This window comes from Cariama cristata, unplaced genomic scaffold (genome assembly GCF_000690535.1).
Source record: "Cariama cristata isolate BGI_N322 unplaced genomic scaffold, ASM69053v1 scaffold4409, whole genome shotgun sequence".
Taxonomy (NCBI): domain Eukaryota; kingdom Metazoa; phylum Chordata; class Aves; order Cariamiformes; family Cariamidae; genus Cariama; species Cariama cristata.
The window spans coordinates 38,380-55,476 of record NW_009637268.1 but is presented as its reverse complement, the minus strand read 5'-3'; the positions used below and the strand labels follow the sequence as shown (position 1 = coordinate 55,476).

The 17,097-nt window shown below is 46.8% G+C and overlaps 1 protein-coding gene across 1 annotated transcript; it reads right to left on the bottom strand.

The window, feature by feature from the left end:
• Nucleotides 1-1,635: 1,635 nt before the first annotated feature.
• ANKS3 (ankyrin repeat and sterile alpha motif domain containing 3) lies at nt 1,636-13,190 on the bottom strand. Its single transcript, XM_009708230.1, has 16 exons — nt 13,167-13,190; nt 12,861-13,036; nt 12,311-12,509; nt 11,968-12,089; nt 11,159-11,240; nt 10,357-10,492; nt 9,886-10,044; nt 8,641-8,766; nt 7,649-7,764; nt 6,607-6,774; nt 5,952-6,076; nt 5,543-5,684; nt 4,763-4,935; nt 3,198-3,313; nt 2,226-2,309; nt 1,636-1,718 (listed from the first exon to the last, which is right to left on the bottom strand). Exons 2-16 carry the CDS (start codon nt 13,028-13,030, stop codon nt 1,636-1,638), a joined length of 2,001 nt encoding a protein of 666 aa, XP_009706532.1. The 5' UTR covers nt 13,031-13,036; nt 13,167-13,190.
• Between the last annotated feature and the right edge of the window lie 3,907 nt (nt 13,191-17,097).

Sequence of the window (17,097 nt, the reverse complement as noted above, 5' to 3'; positions counted from 1 at the left end):
AAGGGGTGACTAGCTCAAAGGATGGAGCCAGAACAGATTTTTGTATTTTGGCATCTGTGATCAAGGTCCAAAAAAAAAAAAATCTGAAGGAATACACAGTTTTTTTCCTGTTCCCAAGGAAACTTTTCCAGACTCATCAAGGCTTCAGGTTTTGTTGTTTGTTGGGATTTTTTCCCCCCTCCCACAAGACTCAGCAATACACAAGAACAGAGAATCACTGGAAACCATTTTACATCAACATAACTGCCACTAGAGCCTTTGTGGCTGCTCTCCCAGCTCCAAGAGATAGAACAGTCTCTCTGGAGAGTCAGCCTCTTCCTGCACTATTTGTCTGCCCTTTGAAACACCCACACCACCAACACGAGAATGCCTCGGCAGAACTAGTTCCAAACACTAAAGTCTGGAAATCAAAGGCAGGCAGTGGTTGAAGACCAAAGCTTTGCACCACAGCTACATCTGGGACGTGATTTCTGTTGCCCGTCTCCTATGTGGGACAGATCTCTCCCTCCGTTCTTGTTCTGCCTGCCTTGGCACTCTGCCGCTTGCCAGAGGCACAGCAGACCCAACGGTCTCAAGCTCTTTCTTCTCTCTCATGTCCTTCCAGAGGAACATCTGCCTTGCAGCCCCTGTCAGTGTTGGGATCTTGGCACTGACAAACCAGACCAACAGAGTCTCTGCCATAAAGCACTTACCACAAAAATGAGGTTTTTAGGACTGAATAACATGATCACAAACAACCCCTGAGCAGGGGAAGAATCTGAACCAAACCAGGGTGGGCTGGTTTTGAAGCACAGACCTGGGATGGCAGACGTTCTAGCTAGAGACTAGGGCTGCATGAGCTTTGCTGCAGCTCAATGAGCCAAACATTACAAACTGTACTCACTTTACCCATCCACAACAAACATGCCTTCCCTATTGCTTCAGAGACGCGTTCTGTGCCAATCCACATGGCATAGAAGGAACCAGGGCAAGTGTCAGAGGCCTTGGGGAGGACGGGATGCAAAAAAGGATAATTAATCAATTGCTGTAGGCAACTGTCAACTTTCTAACACCACACAGCCCTGAATGACAAGGGCTGCAGGAAGCTTAAGGCAGATAAAACTTCTGGGCTTGGTGCTTCTCCTCTTAACCTAACCTTTTGGTATGAACAATGATCCTGGGAACCCAGACAACAGTCAGGCCCAAAGAGCTGCCGGGTTGTTGTCTTCTGCTGTCCCTCATTCTCCCAGGCATGTTCTCGGATGGCTGAGACCTTCTTCCACGCATCCGCCAGCTGCTGTGGCACTCAGCAGAGCTGCGGTGCTGCCAGCACGGCCCTTGCGCTCATTCTCCCAGGCACACTCAGCTTCCGGGTGGAAGAGTCACCCGACGTCAGTATCCCTGCAGCCACCAGGAAAAAAGACGACAGTCACCCTTTCAGTGGGACAGAAAGACGAGGGGACTAAGGATTTTCCAAAGGGAAAACCAACCAGAGGGGACATAAGGACTAGTTAGAGTACAGCCTCAGTGTGCAGGCCACGAGCGAGCACTGGGTACGTGCAGCAGGTGGCTGTTACTTGCTGGGAGGAAGGATGCCCCCCTTGATGCCACAGCCCTCTGGGGCTCTCATTAGCTCTCACTCACCCTCCTGCTTTGTTATGGCTCTAGCCAGCTCTGCCCTCTCTGCCCTGGGGCTTGGAGCCTTTGAAGGTTTTGAGTCACAGTTTGCAGAGCTTTTCCTGTCAACAAATCAAAAAGGAAAAAAAAAAATAAAAAATCAGTGTTTGGAATAGGCCAGCAAGCAGTAAAGAACAGGCTGCAGTCTGCATTCAGCCTGTTATCCGGCCTTCATGCTGCTTTCTCCCCTGCAGCTTCCAGTGCCCCAAAACCAGGACCGTCTCTACTCTCTGACTGCCTCTTGCTGGGACAAGTTCCTGTCACCAGGAGAACGGGACACAGCATTTGGGAACCACTTCATAAGCAGCCCTGACCACCGAGCAGGAGAGATGCAGGGGGCCACATACCCCCTTTCTCTCAGCCCGGACGAGGCAGAATCCAAGATTTGCAGTGAGTAAAGTGCAAGAAAATGCCAGCACCAATTTTAGAGCCTGGAGACTTCCCTGAATGAGAGGACATTGTGAGGTCCTTCCAAACTACCACTGCCAAATCATCAAACACCTGCCCAGCTATGCCTCCCCTCCAGCACAAGAGTCACTTCATGCACCCAGAGTCCTCCTCCACCTTACCCATTTCTCCCACACGCTCCTCTAGGACAGCTGACAGCTCAGGCAAGCTCAGAGACTTCAGGGAAGGTGGCCATCCTTCCAGCACTGCAAGAAAGAGGAACCACACATTTAAATCAATCTGCATGCTCTCTGTGACAGAGTAGAGGCAAGGGTTTGGTGTTGCTGTGAAGCACCCACACCCAAAGTGGCTCTGGCTAGGGGTTGTGAGTCACATGGGAAGAGAGCTGGAACTGCCTGTGGCAAACTGAGGGGTTTTTCGGGCAATTCTACCACTTTTTTTTTAATACTGGCTGGGTCATACATTAAGAGAATCTCAAAGAGATTGAATGTAGTGGACAGAAATCAACAGGATCTCTACTGGTCTCACTCAAAACACAAGCAGCAATGAGCACATCTCTGGAAGCATGTCACAGGCAGCAGGATCATTTCCTAACTCCTCCAGATAACGAGCTGATGGGCCAAGCCTGCCCAGCCACGTACAGCAGTTTGCCCCACGGACAGAACAGCACAATCCCCCAGACTGGGTCAGGGAACAAACCATGGCTTCCAATTCAGACCTTGGTCTAGCACACAGTGCAGTAACCCACCCGAGATGCCCACACGCTGCAGTGTAGGAAGGGGAAGCCACAGGCCCGTGAGGCAGGCCTGCCACTGGATGCCTGTGCTACTTATTTGCGTTTTTAGCCACAAACACCCACCAGACCCAAAAACTTCCCACTTGCTAAGAATCAAAAGTTGCTGAGAAACTCCTGCTCCTGCAGTTAAAGTCCAAATGCCTCAAGTGCTTTAAATGCTTTCCCCAAACAAGAATTTTTACATTAAATTTAAGGGTTTGGCTGCTCAGCCATTTCCAAATTGCTTCTAAGTTCATCCTTTCAGCAAGGAAAGACAAGCACTTGGTTTGCTCTGGGGTCTCCTGCCGTCTACCCACCCCTTGCACCCATTTCTGTAGTTTGATAAGGTCTTCCTCACCCGGACGCTCACCAGGCCGCCTGCTCTCACCGGTTCCCAGCTGCACGTTTGTGTCCAGCACTCTGCCAACTGCCTGCTCTTGGGTTAGCCGGGAGGACAGTTCTGCTTGACAGGATCTGTCAAACAAGACAAAGCCCATTAGAAGTGCACAGGGACACTTCTTGGAACAACATGCCAGTCTTTGCACTCCTACATCCTGCAAGTACCTGCTTGGGGTGCGGAGGGACCACATCTAACGCCCTGGGTTACAAACTGCTCCTTGTTCCTTCCCAGGAAGAGGAAGACGAGCCCCAGACAAAGCTCAGGGCGCTCTCCACTGTGCCCCATCTCCACAGCAATCTCTGCCCCTGTCCACAGAGGAGCTGCGGGGGGAGAAGAGAAGGAGGGGGCGGGGTGAGCAGGAGAAAGCCCAAGTCAGGGGCTGCGCCTGGTTTATATGAGAATCAAGCCTGATCCCCAGTTTCTAATGGGCAAATGAAGCTACTTCACAAGAGGCATCAGGTCAAAGCAAGAGAGGCATACAAGGCTCTTTGGCCATCATCATTGTACCATCAATTCAAACAGTGTATCCTCAGATCATGGCAGGGGCCTTCTACAAGGCAGACAGCTTCTCAGTCAGAGGGAAAAACAAGTGCTCTGTCCCTTGCAGCTGGGAATATTGCTCTGCTGTCCTTCTGAAAGCCAATCCCAGTTCATCCTGGCTTGGTAGCAAGCAGATCCCATTCCCTGTTGGGCTAGGATCTATAAGCAGTAGGATTACAGAATCACAGACTGGTCAGGTTGGAAGGGACCTCTGGAGATCAACCAACCCCCCTGCCAAGCAGGGTCACCTACAGCAGTTGCACAGGATCACGTCCAGGCAGGTTTTGAATATCTCCAGAGGAGAAGACTCCATAACCTCTCTGTGCAGCCTGTGCCAGTGCTCGGCCACCCTCAAAGTACAGAAGTTCTTCCTCATGTTCAGAGGGATTGATGTCACCTTCAAGGACATGTCTGTTTTATCAGTGGACAGAACAGAGCCCCATAGCGGAATCCAACTGAGGCAGGGAGAAAAGCACCACAAAGGCAACAGAAGGTATATTAGGAGGTAGGAACTCAAAGGCAAGACCCAACGTGAAGAGGGCAGGTTTTTCTGCTAGGTGTCAGAGTTGCAAGAAAAGTATTCTTCACTAGCCAGCGCAAGACATTGTTAGTCCTTTGATACAGTTTAGAAATTAAAAGCTCTTTCCTGCCTTCACCCAATCACCAAGTTACATCTTGGTCACTAGGTCTCATGTAAGCACAAACAAACCATCTGGCCTTTTGGTTCCTTCTAGTTGAAACCGGAGCACTCAGCATCTCTGAAAAGTCAGGCCATTTAGAGCTCATGCATCTGATTAAGGCTTCACATTGGCTCACGTCGTTGTGACTTTTCACCACAGAAAGTCAGGCAGGATCCAAAATGGGTTCAGATGCCTGGTGAGCTCTCCTGCTTTATGCCAAGCATCACTTGTTAGACTGCCAGTATGACCTCTGATCTCTGTACGGGCCAGTAGCCTCAGTGCCATTTCTTGGGAATGACTTACTTGATCTGATCCAGCAGGACTCCAGCATCCTTGGTGATGGCCTGAGCCTCTCTGAGCTGGCACTGGATAGCATTCCAGGTCTCATCTCGCTCCATCAAACAGCTCTCAGCCACTGCACGCAGCTTCTGCTCCTGGCACACCTGGCCCTTCATCACCTCCACCTCTTCACACCTCTACAGCAGAGCAGAAGGGATGATTAGGCTGCGAGTATTGTGCATCACACTCATATGTGCCTCCTCTGACACATCCCTGCAATCCCTGCTATTTTAATGGCTTAGGCAGCCAGAGAGTTCCTGCAAAAGTGCACCTAACCCAGTGGGAAATGAAGCTGGATAAGGCTTGCACACTGAATACAGTTTCTCTCCACATCAAGGCCAGCCCCACGGTTACAATTCCCCCTTCCTCTCCATTTGCAAAGATACTCAGTAGGCCCAGTCTCCAAAAATCAACAGAAGTCTGTTCACTAAAGGGCTGCACAACTTTACCATAAAAGTGACAGGACTAAAGAAGAGTAGGTATTCAGTTCCTCTCACTTGCCCTTTTAGTTCTCAGGTGGATGGGAAGCAGAGATGTTAAAGGCTTCACAAGCATGGAGCACAGAGGATGAGAAGTGGATAAGCTGCACTTACGGTGTTACCTAACGTACTTGACACCAAGCATGTCCACTGAAAGCTATGTCTTTTCCTTTACCCCAGGCCATTAGAGGCACAACATAAAAATATGCTACCGATCACACTGCAGTGTGACAAGGCACTGAGCAGCTTGTGGCAGACTTCTTACCTTGTGCAGCTGAATGGCCAATTCCTGCATCTCAGCCTCCAGCCGATCTGCATAGGCCAGCTCCAGGGCATCACTGGGCGGCCGGGCGTTGCTGTGCCATCGGGCAATGGCAGAAGTCATCTTCCTCTTGGGTCCAAACAGACTGGAGGGAGAATGGCAAACTGTCAGGGACCAAACACGGCACCATCTGTCCCTAGGCCCAACGGGATGCCACAAGGGCTTCTGCAGCCTCCTGGTTCCTCCAAGGCACCTCCCAAAACATGAGCCTGTTATAGCTAAGAACTAGGAGATATCAAAATTGTGTGGGAGACAGCCATAACAGAAAAGCACTCACTAGCTAAACTTCCCTGACCAGGCTGTGTGCATGGTTTGTAAGGGAAACGATGAGAACTACACTACAGACACTCACGTGATGCCTATTTCCTTCAGATCACTCTCTGTGAGGGTCAAGAAGATCCGGAGGTCAACATCTTGCTCCTCAAACACTTGCAGATACTTCAGGCACCCAATCTGCTCAAGGAACGTTGCCAGGTCCTGCAGCCCATCCGAAACAAACTTATTTATACCCTCATAAGCAAAAGCATTACCATTCCTCTTAATCATAAAGATCTGCTTCCTCATGTTTCGGTTATGCCTTCCTGGGTTCTAGAAGCAACCATGACTTCCCCTGGTTAACTGCCTTTCTCCATAGTCACACAACAGCACTGGTCTGTCTGCTGCAGCCATTACCTCTTGCAACAAATGCAGAGAAGACAGACACACCAATATCTACCCCAACCCACACCACAGACACTTTTGGTAGCACATCCACAGGCCTGAAGGGTCTAGAATACTCATTCAAGCAACAGCAACATCTAAGTAAACAGTTCTTTGTACAAGAAACTGCTGTTTCACAAGCATTTAAGTTTGGGTAGAGGTTTGGAATCAAAGGTATTTTGGTGACAACTTCCCTTTTATCTGAGAAGGCCAAGAAAGCAGCTTAGGTAACCTTGGAAAAACCTCCCACGCTTGATACAGTGACACAGCCTGCATTACTTCAGAGACAACTTTCTGTGCATAGTTACCTGGGGCCCTGTATAGGCAGGGGGCTCGGGAAGGATTAGGTGCTGACTAGAGCCCCCAGCTTTCCCTGGGCAGTGGGTCCACTGGCTATCACTGTTGCTGTAGCGGTTCTTGATCTTAAAGCTCTTGGCTTGTTTCCGACTAGGGGGACTGTTTGCATGGTCAGAATCCTGAAAAAGAAAGAAAAAACCCACAAAATGTAAAAGTCAAGGATGATCACGCAAACATGTCAGGATCACTACAGCTAACAGGCACAGAGTCCTTTGAGTCCCAAGCTCTAAATCCAGGCAGTGGTCCACAAACACAGGCAACAAAGACTAACAAAGTCTTTCTTAGGTAGGGCTGAGTCAAGTCACTCAGAAGATGGCAGCCTGGTACCACAGAACAGTATCAGGCTCTTGCGATCCTAGCTTAGAAAGAAGAAATGCCAGAGCAAAGAGCATGCTGAATCCTCCCTGAACCAACACAACACACTCGAATTCTACCCATGAGACGTTCCTCGAGATACAAAGGACTTTTGCTCATATTCAGCTACATCACCCTTCTGTACATCAGCCCCAGAGCTAGGTCTTGAACCATGTGAGCTGTAACTTGAAGCATGGAGTAAACTCCAACCTCTTCCCCTTTCTGTACTTTGCCAATACAGCACTGCTGTGCTTCTCTAAATCTTAACTATACTGCCTGCTATCTCGCCCAGCTCAAGGACTGACTCAGCTCTAACAAGTCACATCCTTTCTTGACCACCATGTAGCTAGAAGTCTCCAGAGAGTTCAAAAGCTGGAGAGAACTTAAAAATCGCTGAGTAGCCATCAACAACCTACTCTAGAGTGAACGTGCTCCAGGAGTTGGCTACTAGCTGGAGATCAAACAAGCCAATCCATAGTCTTCAAATGATGGAAATTGGTTTTATATGTAAAGGTAATACTACCTTTCCTCACCCAGCCTGGTGCTACAGCTCCTGTGGAGGTACAGTCATAGCAGGTTGTGGAAGGGTGACAGCACTGGCCAAGCTGAAAGCAGAGAAAGGAAAATTGAAAACCCCACCTCATTGCTTTCCAAGGAGCCTTCACTGCTGACTCCCAGAGCTTTGGTCAGGCATTCACTGCTGCTGCTACTGCTCCTGATGGTTGCTAAGTTGTTGGTGAAGAAAACGTTATCCTCTGGAAAAGAATAGGAAAAAAGTTTGAGGTTCAACTTTCTTACACTCAGTGCTGTTCTTGCTACACAATTACCAGCAAAACCTGCTGGAGGTGTAAAGGAGAAACCCAGAGCAAGGCTCCACATGCAGCACTCATGACAAGACAATTCCAAGACAGATATATCACGTGTCTGATCCCAGGCACTAATCTTTCTCCAAGTCTGTTTAGTACCACAGAGAACAGGAAGGCTGACTGTGTTTCTGTGAGGCTCCTGGTTACGGGGTGGTGCCCTAGTTTCAGCTGGGATAGAGTTAATTTTCTTCCTAGGAGCTGGTACAGTGCTGTGTTTTGGATTTAGTGTGAGAATAATCTTTATAACACACTGATGTTTTAGTTGTTGCTTTGCAGTGCTTACACTAAGACAAGGACTTTTCAGCTTCCCATGCTGTCCTGCCAGCAAGGAGGCTGCGGGGGGCACAAGAAGCTGGGAGGGGACACAGCCAGGACAGCTGACCCCAACTGACCCAAGGGATTTTCCACACCATATGGCATCATGCTGAACAATAAAACTGGGGGGAGTTGGCCAGGGGGTGGTAGCCCGCTGCTCAGGGACTGGCTGGGCATGGGTCAGCAGGTGGTGAGCAATTGCATTGTGCATCACTTGTTTTGTATATTCTTGCATCATTATTATTATTTTCCCTTCCTTTTCTGTCCTGCTAAACTGTCTTTGTCTCAACCCACAAGTTTTACCTTTTTTCCCCACAATTCCCTCCCCCATCCCAGAGAGATACTCCAATCCTCAACATCTCAGTGGGAAAGGAATATGCAAGCCAAGAGGTTGGTCTCACATCCAGGTGTGCACTGCAAGCCAGACTATTTTCTGAGACAGTGACTTACCCCTGCTGCTGCTGCTCTCCACATCCTGCTCATTAATTGGAGAGGTAACATCCCGATTCCGGATATCATCTGCTTCACAGCTGCCATCATCATTGAAGGTAACATAGCCATGAGGAGGGACCTGCTCTGTGTGCAAGAGGAAGGGAGAACATACAAAGATTAGGATGCAAATCCAGCAGGAAAAGCAACCACTCAGGGATTTGAAAGACTGTCTTCTCAACTAGGAGGTTTCATTCTAAAAAGCATGGAGAAAAACTGAGAAATGCATATGCCTACAGTCTCCCTCACACAAACACACATCAGCTGTACTTGGTCTAGATGGTTGCATTGGAAAAAAGTCAGAGGAAACAGCCTCATAGCAGAAATGCACCTTAAATAGCAGCTTTCAGCATTTCCTTTCTTCTTCATACCCAAATTATCAAAGGGGAAAAACATCTGCTTGACAGGAAGATGACAACTATGTCCCCTCCCCAACCAAGCACACCCTGTAAAAACAGACCCTCTGCATCTGTGTTAAAACACTAGGAGTATCCCACTACCATTTAAGAAGCTGACAGTATCATTTTGATACAGCCACTGCCTGTAGGATAATATGTGTCTGTATCAAGACAAAAGCATGTTCAGAGTTCTGTTCATTAAGTCCATATTCTTGGTTATTCTAGACAACTAGGTAATCAGCCCGAGAAACACCTCTGGCTATGACACACACACAAGAAAAAACTCATACCATTGCATCCAGGGGTTGATGTCTGAACTGAGATCATCTTTTTCTTGGCCTACTGCAAAGGTTTTATAATCTCATTTTCAGTAGCATTTCAAGCATCAGGGAAAACAAAACTGACAGGTCTAGGAGCAGCAAGTTCACTTTCATGACCGATGATTTCTTGGCCGGTGTGACCACTTCCTCTGTCATCAGCTTGAGAAGGTTTCTCAAGCTTTTGAGCCTTCCTCAAAAAAAGGGAAGCTGGACTGTTCTCAAGAGTCAGGGGAACAGTAATTCAGGTAAGAGCAGTGGTTGTTCCACAGAAGTGTTCCACTCATCAATATCCAGCCCTGACAAGAGTTCAGGTGGATTTCTTTTTAAACCAGATATTAGCCAGCCTTGTATGATGGTGTCTGCTATCTTTGTTTCTGTACAAACCATACATGAATCCCAAATGAAGAGAAAAAATTGATGGTCCAGAAATAGCTACAATGCATCTGAGACCTCAAAGGACTCTCAATTAGGCTTCTAACTATTCTCACCATAGCAAGACTGCTTCTTTCCACCGATTCCAACTGCCGTTATCTTAGCCAAAGCCTGGGGCCCATCATGGATACTGGGACCCTTGGTCCTACGAACAGGTCTCTGTCTCTGGGGAGCAGAACATGATTCATCCGAGGAACTCAGCTCTTCATATTTTCCTGTAGTTCAAACACAGATTGTTAGCAGCACAGCAATTCATTTACCTACTTGATTTGCTACTGGTCCTATAAATGCAGTGGAAAAAAAAGGAAATGTTAAAAGAGGGAGTGTGAAACAGGTTATCTAGGTCAGAAAAGGGCCAACAGACAAGAAACTGTTGGATCCATACATCTTCCGTCCTCAAAAATGACGGAATTTCCAGGACAGACCAGCTAGTACTACCCCATACACACAGTAACACACTTTCAAAATATCAAACACCTCTCTTCAGGCTCCATCTTAAAATGAACAAGCTAAAACATCTGTCTTACTTGGACCCCTGCAGAAGACCTTGGGCACTGGGGCTGCATGCAAATCTATCAGCCCCACAATCTTTGTATGTCCATACTTCATGGCCAGCGTCCGTGCTGTGGCTCCAGTGTTATCTCTGAGATCTGCCTTCACTCCCTAAAGAAAAGGAATACATGTTTAAAACGTACTACATACAAAAATTGAAAGAAGCCAAAGAATTGTCTTTGTTCCTCCATCAGAAACACAAGCTCACCTTTGATAGACAGTTCAAGCTCCACTAATACCTTGTTGCCTTTCTAGTTATGCAGTCTCCCCAACCCCTGAATGCCAAGCAGCCTGGGTATATGGCTCTTGCACATTGCCATGGGGAACTAGTTTGTTTTATCTGAAAAATGTTTTGCATTGCTGCCTCCTTCTGGAAGTAGCTGGACCAGTTAAACGTGTATTAAAAACAAGTTATTTAGCATTGAGACATGTGTGCTCATAAGCTTTTGGAGGTAGAAGATGCCCACTAGCCTGAGTATACAAACCTGTAAACACAATACAGAGATTACCATTTTAGCTATTTTCTAATTCAGTCCTTATTCAGTTAAATCTGGACAGTTAGACCTCACTCCTATTTGTGCAAGGTCAGCATAAAATCAGAGTACTAGCCTTCAGAAAGCAGGTACTTAGAGAACAGTCCTGGAAGTCTTGGACTTCAGAGGTGACTCATCAAGGATCAAACATAACACTCAAAGTCTGGTGTCAAGCTTGTGGATCTTCCTCTGAGGGCTGGAATCACAGATTTTCAGCTTTACAGAAAAGTGTCGAGAGACTTACATGACTGAGAAGGTACTGAACAATTATCTCGTGGCCAGAAGCAGCTGCTTCCATCAGAGGTGTATATCCATACACTGGTTCCCTAGAGAGAGAACAAACATACACATGGACTAGGATAATCAAAGCTTAAATATGCTGCAGTCTTTGCCATAACCTAATAGGGCATCTCCAGCTTCTACCCTCAGCGGATCAAACTCTGCCATGTTTTGGCTGTTCTGCTGCACTCTGCTCTATCTCAGTAAAACTCCCAGCGGAGATTGAGTAAGTGTTACTCTATTGGCTGCATAGCAACAGATTACTCTTCCAGTTGCAGATCTGCCTTTCAGCGGCAAAAATCAGTTTTACAGGAGCTAACAAAGCAAGAACCTCTTGTTGACCTCAGGCAATTCAATATGCATAAATGTACAGGCAGTTCCCAAGGCATGGGAACGCACTGCGCACTTCAAAAAAAACAAACTGAACTCCAAGTACACAGAAAATTCAACAGAAAGACTTGTAAAGCATACTTGAGTTCAGAAAGCATTGCGCCTATTTGCTTTTAGAGTTTAGCCAATAATTAAACAAGCAGTAAGTCTAATTTCTCTTGATCTTAATTAAACAAATAGTGACAATATGGGCAGACTTCACTGTTCAGTTTGCAGGTCACCTGTCCTTGTATTAGCTAACAGAGTGTGCCATAGTTACAGGAGGAAAGACAAAAGCCAGCGTCTCTCCCTGTCCGTCTTTTGAGTGCATTCAGATGCCAACTGATGCTTTCATATCTGAAATGCAACATCTTTTGAGAAATGAAATCACAGATTCCTCCTTACTTGCAGTTGGCATTCGCCCCATTGTCCAGTAAGAACTTGACCATCTGCTGATGTCCAGCGCTGGTGCAGTGAAACAAGGCAGTCCAACCATGAATATCCTTCATCTCCAGCTCTGCGCCTTGCTTCAAGAGAACAGAGAATGTTCTTTACTGCACCCCCTCTGCTGGGTCTTTTAGCCGCTGCCCCTCTGTGCTGTGATACCAACAGAGTTTAAATCCCTGTCAGGAAGCTGAACTCACGACAGAACACAAATTGCCCACTTTGGTTGCAACTGGTGGAGAATCCTACCCTGTGCATTTAAACCATATACTGTGGCATTACCTGTTTATTATGGGATACACACCTGTAGAAGAAAGTAAGCAACACTTTCATTTCCACAGCTGGAGGCCAGCATGAGCGGTGTCTGCCCTTCTGGTGTTGGGATGTTCACATTCACTCCCGCCTCCAGCAGCAGGTGCACAATGGTGTCATGGCCAATGTAGGAGGCATACATCAGTGGAGTCCAGCCACCACAATTCCTCTTATTTAAATCCAGATCTCCTCTACACAACAGAGAAAAAAGTTCAGTTGAACTACTGTCCTGGTGTTGTAGATCACAGAAGGCTCCTGCAGCCTCTTGCTACCATCACTGTATTGAAAGAAGGCTGAAAAACATTCTAGCACTGAAGCCTGTATGGGAATTCCTACCAGGTCCAGCACAACTTCCACCAAATCCCTAAGGAGACAATTTTTATCAGTAGACTTGCCCCTTGAAACTCTGTGCCTAAGAACCCCTTGGGAGTTCCAGTGATGTGTCCCTGTTGCAATGTTAGACCAACCTGTACAGTAGCCAGTAAAAAACATAACTGGCAGCAAGTAACCACAGACCTGTGCCCTCCCCAGTCCCTCCTTACCGCTGAATACACTCCTGCACCACTTCATACTGGCCGACGGAGGCGGCTGTATGCAAGTCCAGGGGAACGTCCAGCTCTTCCCGACAGATCATCTGACCGACCCCATGCCACATGGAAAGACTGCGGCTCAGCAGCTCCGACTCACTGGCTTCATCACTCAGCTCTGACATTCCACCCTGAGTAACCAAAGCAAAGCAGAACTTTTAGCTGCCGATCTCCATTTTCTATAGAACACGGCATCACCCTTGGAGCCATGGAGCTCGGAAGGCAAGGTCATCTCAGAGGTACAGTGTTTCAAATTCCTACCTGTACTTTGATCACCTCCTTAGCCTGAAGCAGTAAGTCTTGCTGAGGAGTTTTTCCTGGCAGTTCTTTCTTGCTGCAGTGGCCTCTGGGATTTGAATACACTGGAAAAATAAAAGCCAATAATGCTAAAAAACCCCATCTTTCAAATCTCATTTTAAGACTTCAGAAGCACTGACTTTATTTCCTCCCCTTCTAATCAAAATATGCCTAAGGCAGCTTTGGATACCCTCGTCAAGAGAAGACTAAACACCTATTTAAGCGCTGATGGCATGCTTAGTGTTATACAAAAGGATGTAATTCTTAGTCTGCATGTTTTATAATTCAGAGGGAATTAAGAATTCATGTGTCAGATGTTCCTGGTCTTTTTCCATCTCTCTTATATTACAGGATGGCCCTGCTTAAATTAATACATGGTCATTAATAATGACAACTGTCCACTGCTCTCAAAAGCAGTTAGTATCACCTGAATAGGGTCCACACTTTGTTATGTCATCAGGTTGCAAGTAGATTGTTTTTACCATTTATTGTTTCAGCACTTCAGAAGCAGCCCAGTCTCATCTCTGTGAATCTTGGAAATTGCGGAAACACTTTGAGCAGCAGTGCACCTGCCCATTCATTATCTGAGCATGTCCACCATCCTGCAGACAGTAACTTAATTACAAAGCTAGTAGTTTCATGACTGTCTGAAAGGTTTATTTCCCATCCCTAGCCTTAGGGAGCAATTGCATATTAATCATTTTAACCACTCACAGGAGAGTGTTCTTGTTTGGCACTTCATAAAAAGCTGTTCAACACAGCTGGTCTATCATCTGAGGTCTTCAGCTGCAGTTTCAGCCTACATTCAAGTCAATCCAACAGGAAGCACATTCTTCTCCCTGTAGTCTCATCGCCCACCGTGCAGCACTTCTGGGGTTTGCCTCATCCCACTACATATTATAGTGGGCAGCTAAGCCAACATAAAGTATGCTTTCTTTTTCCTGATAATTTCCTGCCAGTTTAATTCCTCAGACCAATTCATTCTGGGGTCATGCAAATGCCAAATTTGGCACTGGTGAAGAATAAAAGAAAGCAGGAACATGCTTTTCAGTAGCAGTTACTCTTTAGATTGCCTCAGCTGTAACATTTCAGAACCACACTTACAGTGTCTAAACAATTGGGAGTGTCTTGCAAGAACCAGCCCTTTTCTTATAAGCAAAACACCTTTAATTCCTACCTCTCCATTCCCCATCTGGACCCTTTCTCCCACACCCTGTTTTTTTTTCTCCACTCCTCGTTCAGTTTAAGTCTACAAAACCACCATCCATTCTACCTAATCAGCATGTGGTGGTAATAAACGATTCCTTTCTTAAGATATCTGCAAAAGTACCTATTTTACCTAATAGCAGTAATTTGTATTACACTAGCAACCCAGAGGCCTCAGGCAAGAATATACCAGGCAGAACACAAATCAAAGACCTGAATACCTTACAATCAAAATACAAGGAGATGTTAAGTGGATTTAGGTGGGTCATAAGGGGGAAAAGTAGGAGTGTTTCTAACTACAACAGATTAAAGCTGCCCCTGGAAGGCAAAAAGGCATGTTCACAGTTAGTTAAAGGAGGTGAAATCCAGGACAGTTTGTAGAAGCAGGTTCAGGTGGAAGCGAAGCTCACTGTTCTCTCCACAGACCTCCTTGTTAATTGGCTACATTAACTATAAAACACACAGATGTTTGGTTTTCATCAGAATCAGCCCCACATCAGGTGCTAGTTACCAACACAACTTTGGCTGTTGATCCATAGTCAACAGGGCAATATTGACATGACAGAAAGGTTATGTTTGACTCCAGAATATTCAAGACTCTCAGCCTCATTCCTACCACCTGCACCATGCTCTAACTGCCTACATATTTGCTTTTTTTTGACTTCACCCCAGCCTGAACTGGAGTATGATGTCTGTCATGCTAGCACCTGAGAAAATACAGAGGACAGCTGAACAGAATCTACAGGAGAACAGTAAAAGTGACCAGAGCCCTAAGGACGGAAACAAAAAGACTGGGTGAAATAAAATCAGAGTTGTCTGGTCTAAAGAGGAGATGCCTGGAGAGGACATGTAATAACAGCCTTCAAACACATTAATGGTTGTTGCAGAGGATGACAGAAATAATCTGTTCCTTGTGGCCATGGTGAACATGACAGGACATAACAGGCCTAAGTTGTGGCACGGAAGATTTTTGTTAAAGACCACAAAAATCCTTGTAAAAGTAAAAACAAGAGTACCGTGATAGATTACCAGCAGAGATTCAGTTGCTAAGAATAAGCTAGATAAAGACCTCCTGAACATTTACAGGCTGTTCTCTTGCTTTGGGGCAGAGCAATTAAGTTCACATTTGTTAGAGACCTTACTCAGCCTCATGAGGCTGTTATTATGTTTACTGCATCAACACCTAGCTACTTATCAGGATCAGAACTCTACAGTGCTGAGACTCAGAGTAGGTAGTAAACACCACACTGTCATGGATTCAGAGAGCTTGCTGCCTGAGCAGATGAGAAAACCAGAAGGCAGAAAAAAAGAAATATACCATAAAAACTTAGCATGAAAACTGCAGCAAAAAGCACCTCAATATATCTTTTTGGAAGATAAGCCCAAGGAACAAGTGACAGTAGATAAAAGAGTGGCAGAAGAGCCACACTAAAATAAATGGGAGGCAGTTTGAGAAGCAACTAAGGCAACCATACCCCAACACAAAACAAATCCAGCTGTTAATCACCACTTATCAGGCACCATTAAGCTGCACTGGCTCTGCTATATTCATTCTCCCACATGCTCTTCCACACAGGTCCTTCTGTCCCAAAGGACACAAGACAGCACAACTGTGGAGGTTGTTAGTTTCCAACTAAGCCATGCTTCATTTCTGCTCCTGACTTAGTTCTATCTCCACTAAATTCAGCAAGAACCTACTAGAGGAAATAAGAAGCCTTATTACACTCTTGTATAGACACAAATAGTTGTTACCAGCTCGATCACAACAACAAGCACTCCCAGAGCCAGAACAACTCATCTTCACACTACTGTTGTCTGCTGACTGACCAGAGATGGACACACACATTACCGCTGTAGGAACTGCATCAGGTTTCACAGGATAGTGGTGTGTGAGAGAAAGTATTCCTGCAGCTCGAGCTCCAGCTGAGGACCCACAACGCCTAGGTTCAATCCTACACATACCTGTTGAAAAGGCACCAAGCTCTTCATCTGTACCACAAACCTGGCACTCTGAGGCATATTAAAACACATAACATGCTCCCAAAAAGACAAAGTAAGAAGCACAAAAGCATTTCAAAAGCCGCATTCGGGAGTGCATTTCCCAGCACAGAGACTACGCCAAACAAAGAACAGCACTTCAGTGCAGCTGGACACCACAGCCCCCAGGGCTCAGTGCCGGGCAGGACTCAGTCACGCAACGATGCACTTGAAGAGGAGCAAGCCTGATTATAGTTGTCAAGACAGTAACTACACAGCTGGTACCAAAAGTCTCATAGCAAAACAGTTTGCAGGCACATTATCCCTGCACCTCACCAGGCCACAGCTCCCCCAAGGCCCTCCTAGGAACCCGGTTTTCGGCCCCACATCGGGGCAGGCCAGTAAACAGACTAGAACCGCTCCAGCCGTGGGCCCACCAAGACCGACCACCGCCTGGGGACAGCCCCATAGGCGGCTGCGCCCAAGCTGCCCCCCCCCAGCCACCGGAGAACAGCCACCAGCCCACCGCAGGCCCCGACACCAGCCCTCACCTGCACACCCGGTGAGTTCCGCTACCGGAAGTCGTCTGACCCGCGCAAGGAATGCTGGGAACGACCCGCCCGAGCCTCCAGACTACAAAGCCCCAAAGCCTCCACGGCTCAAAAAGAGGCACCGCCCCCTGCAGGGTCGAGCCAATAGAAGATGTCTCTCT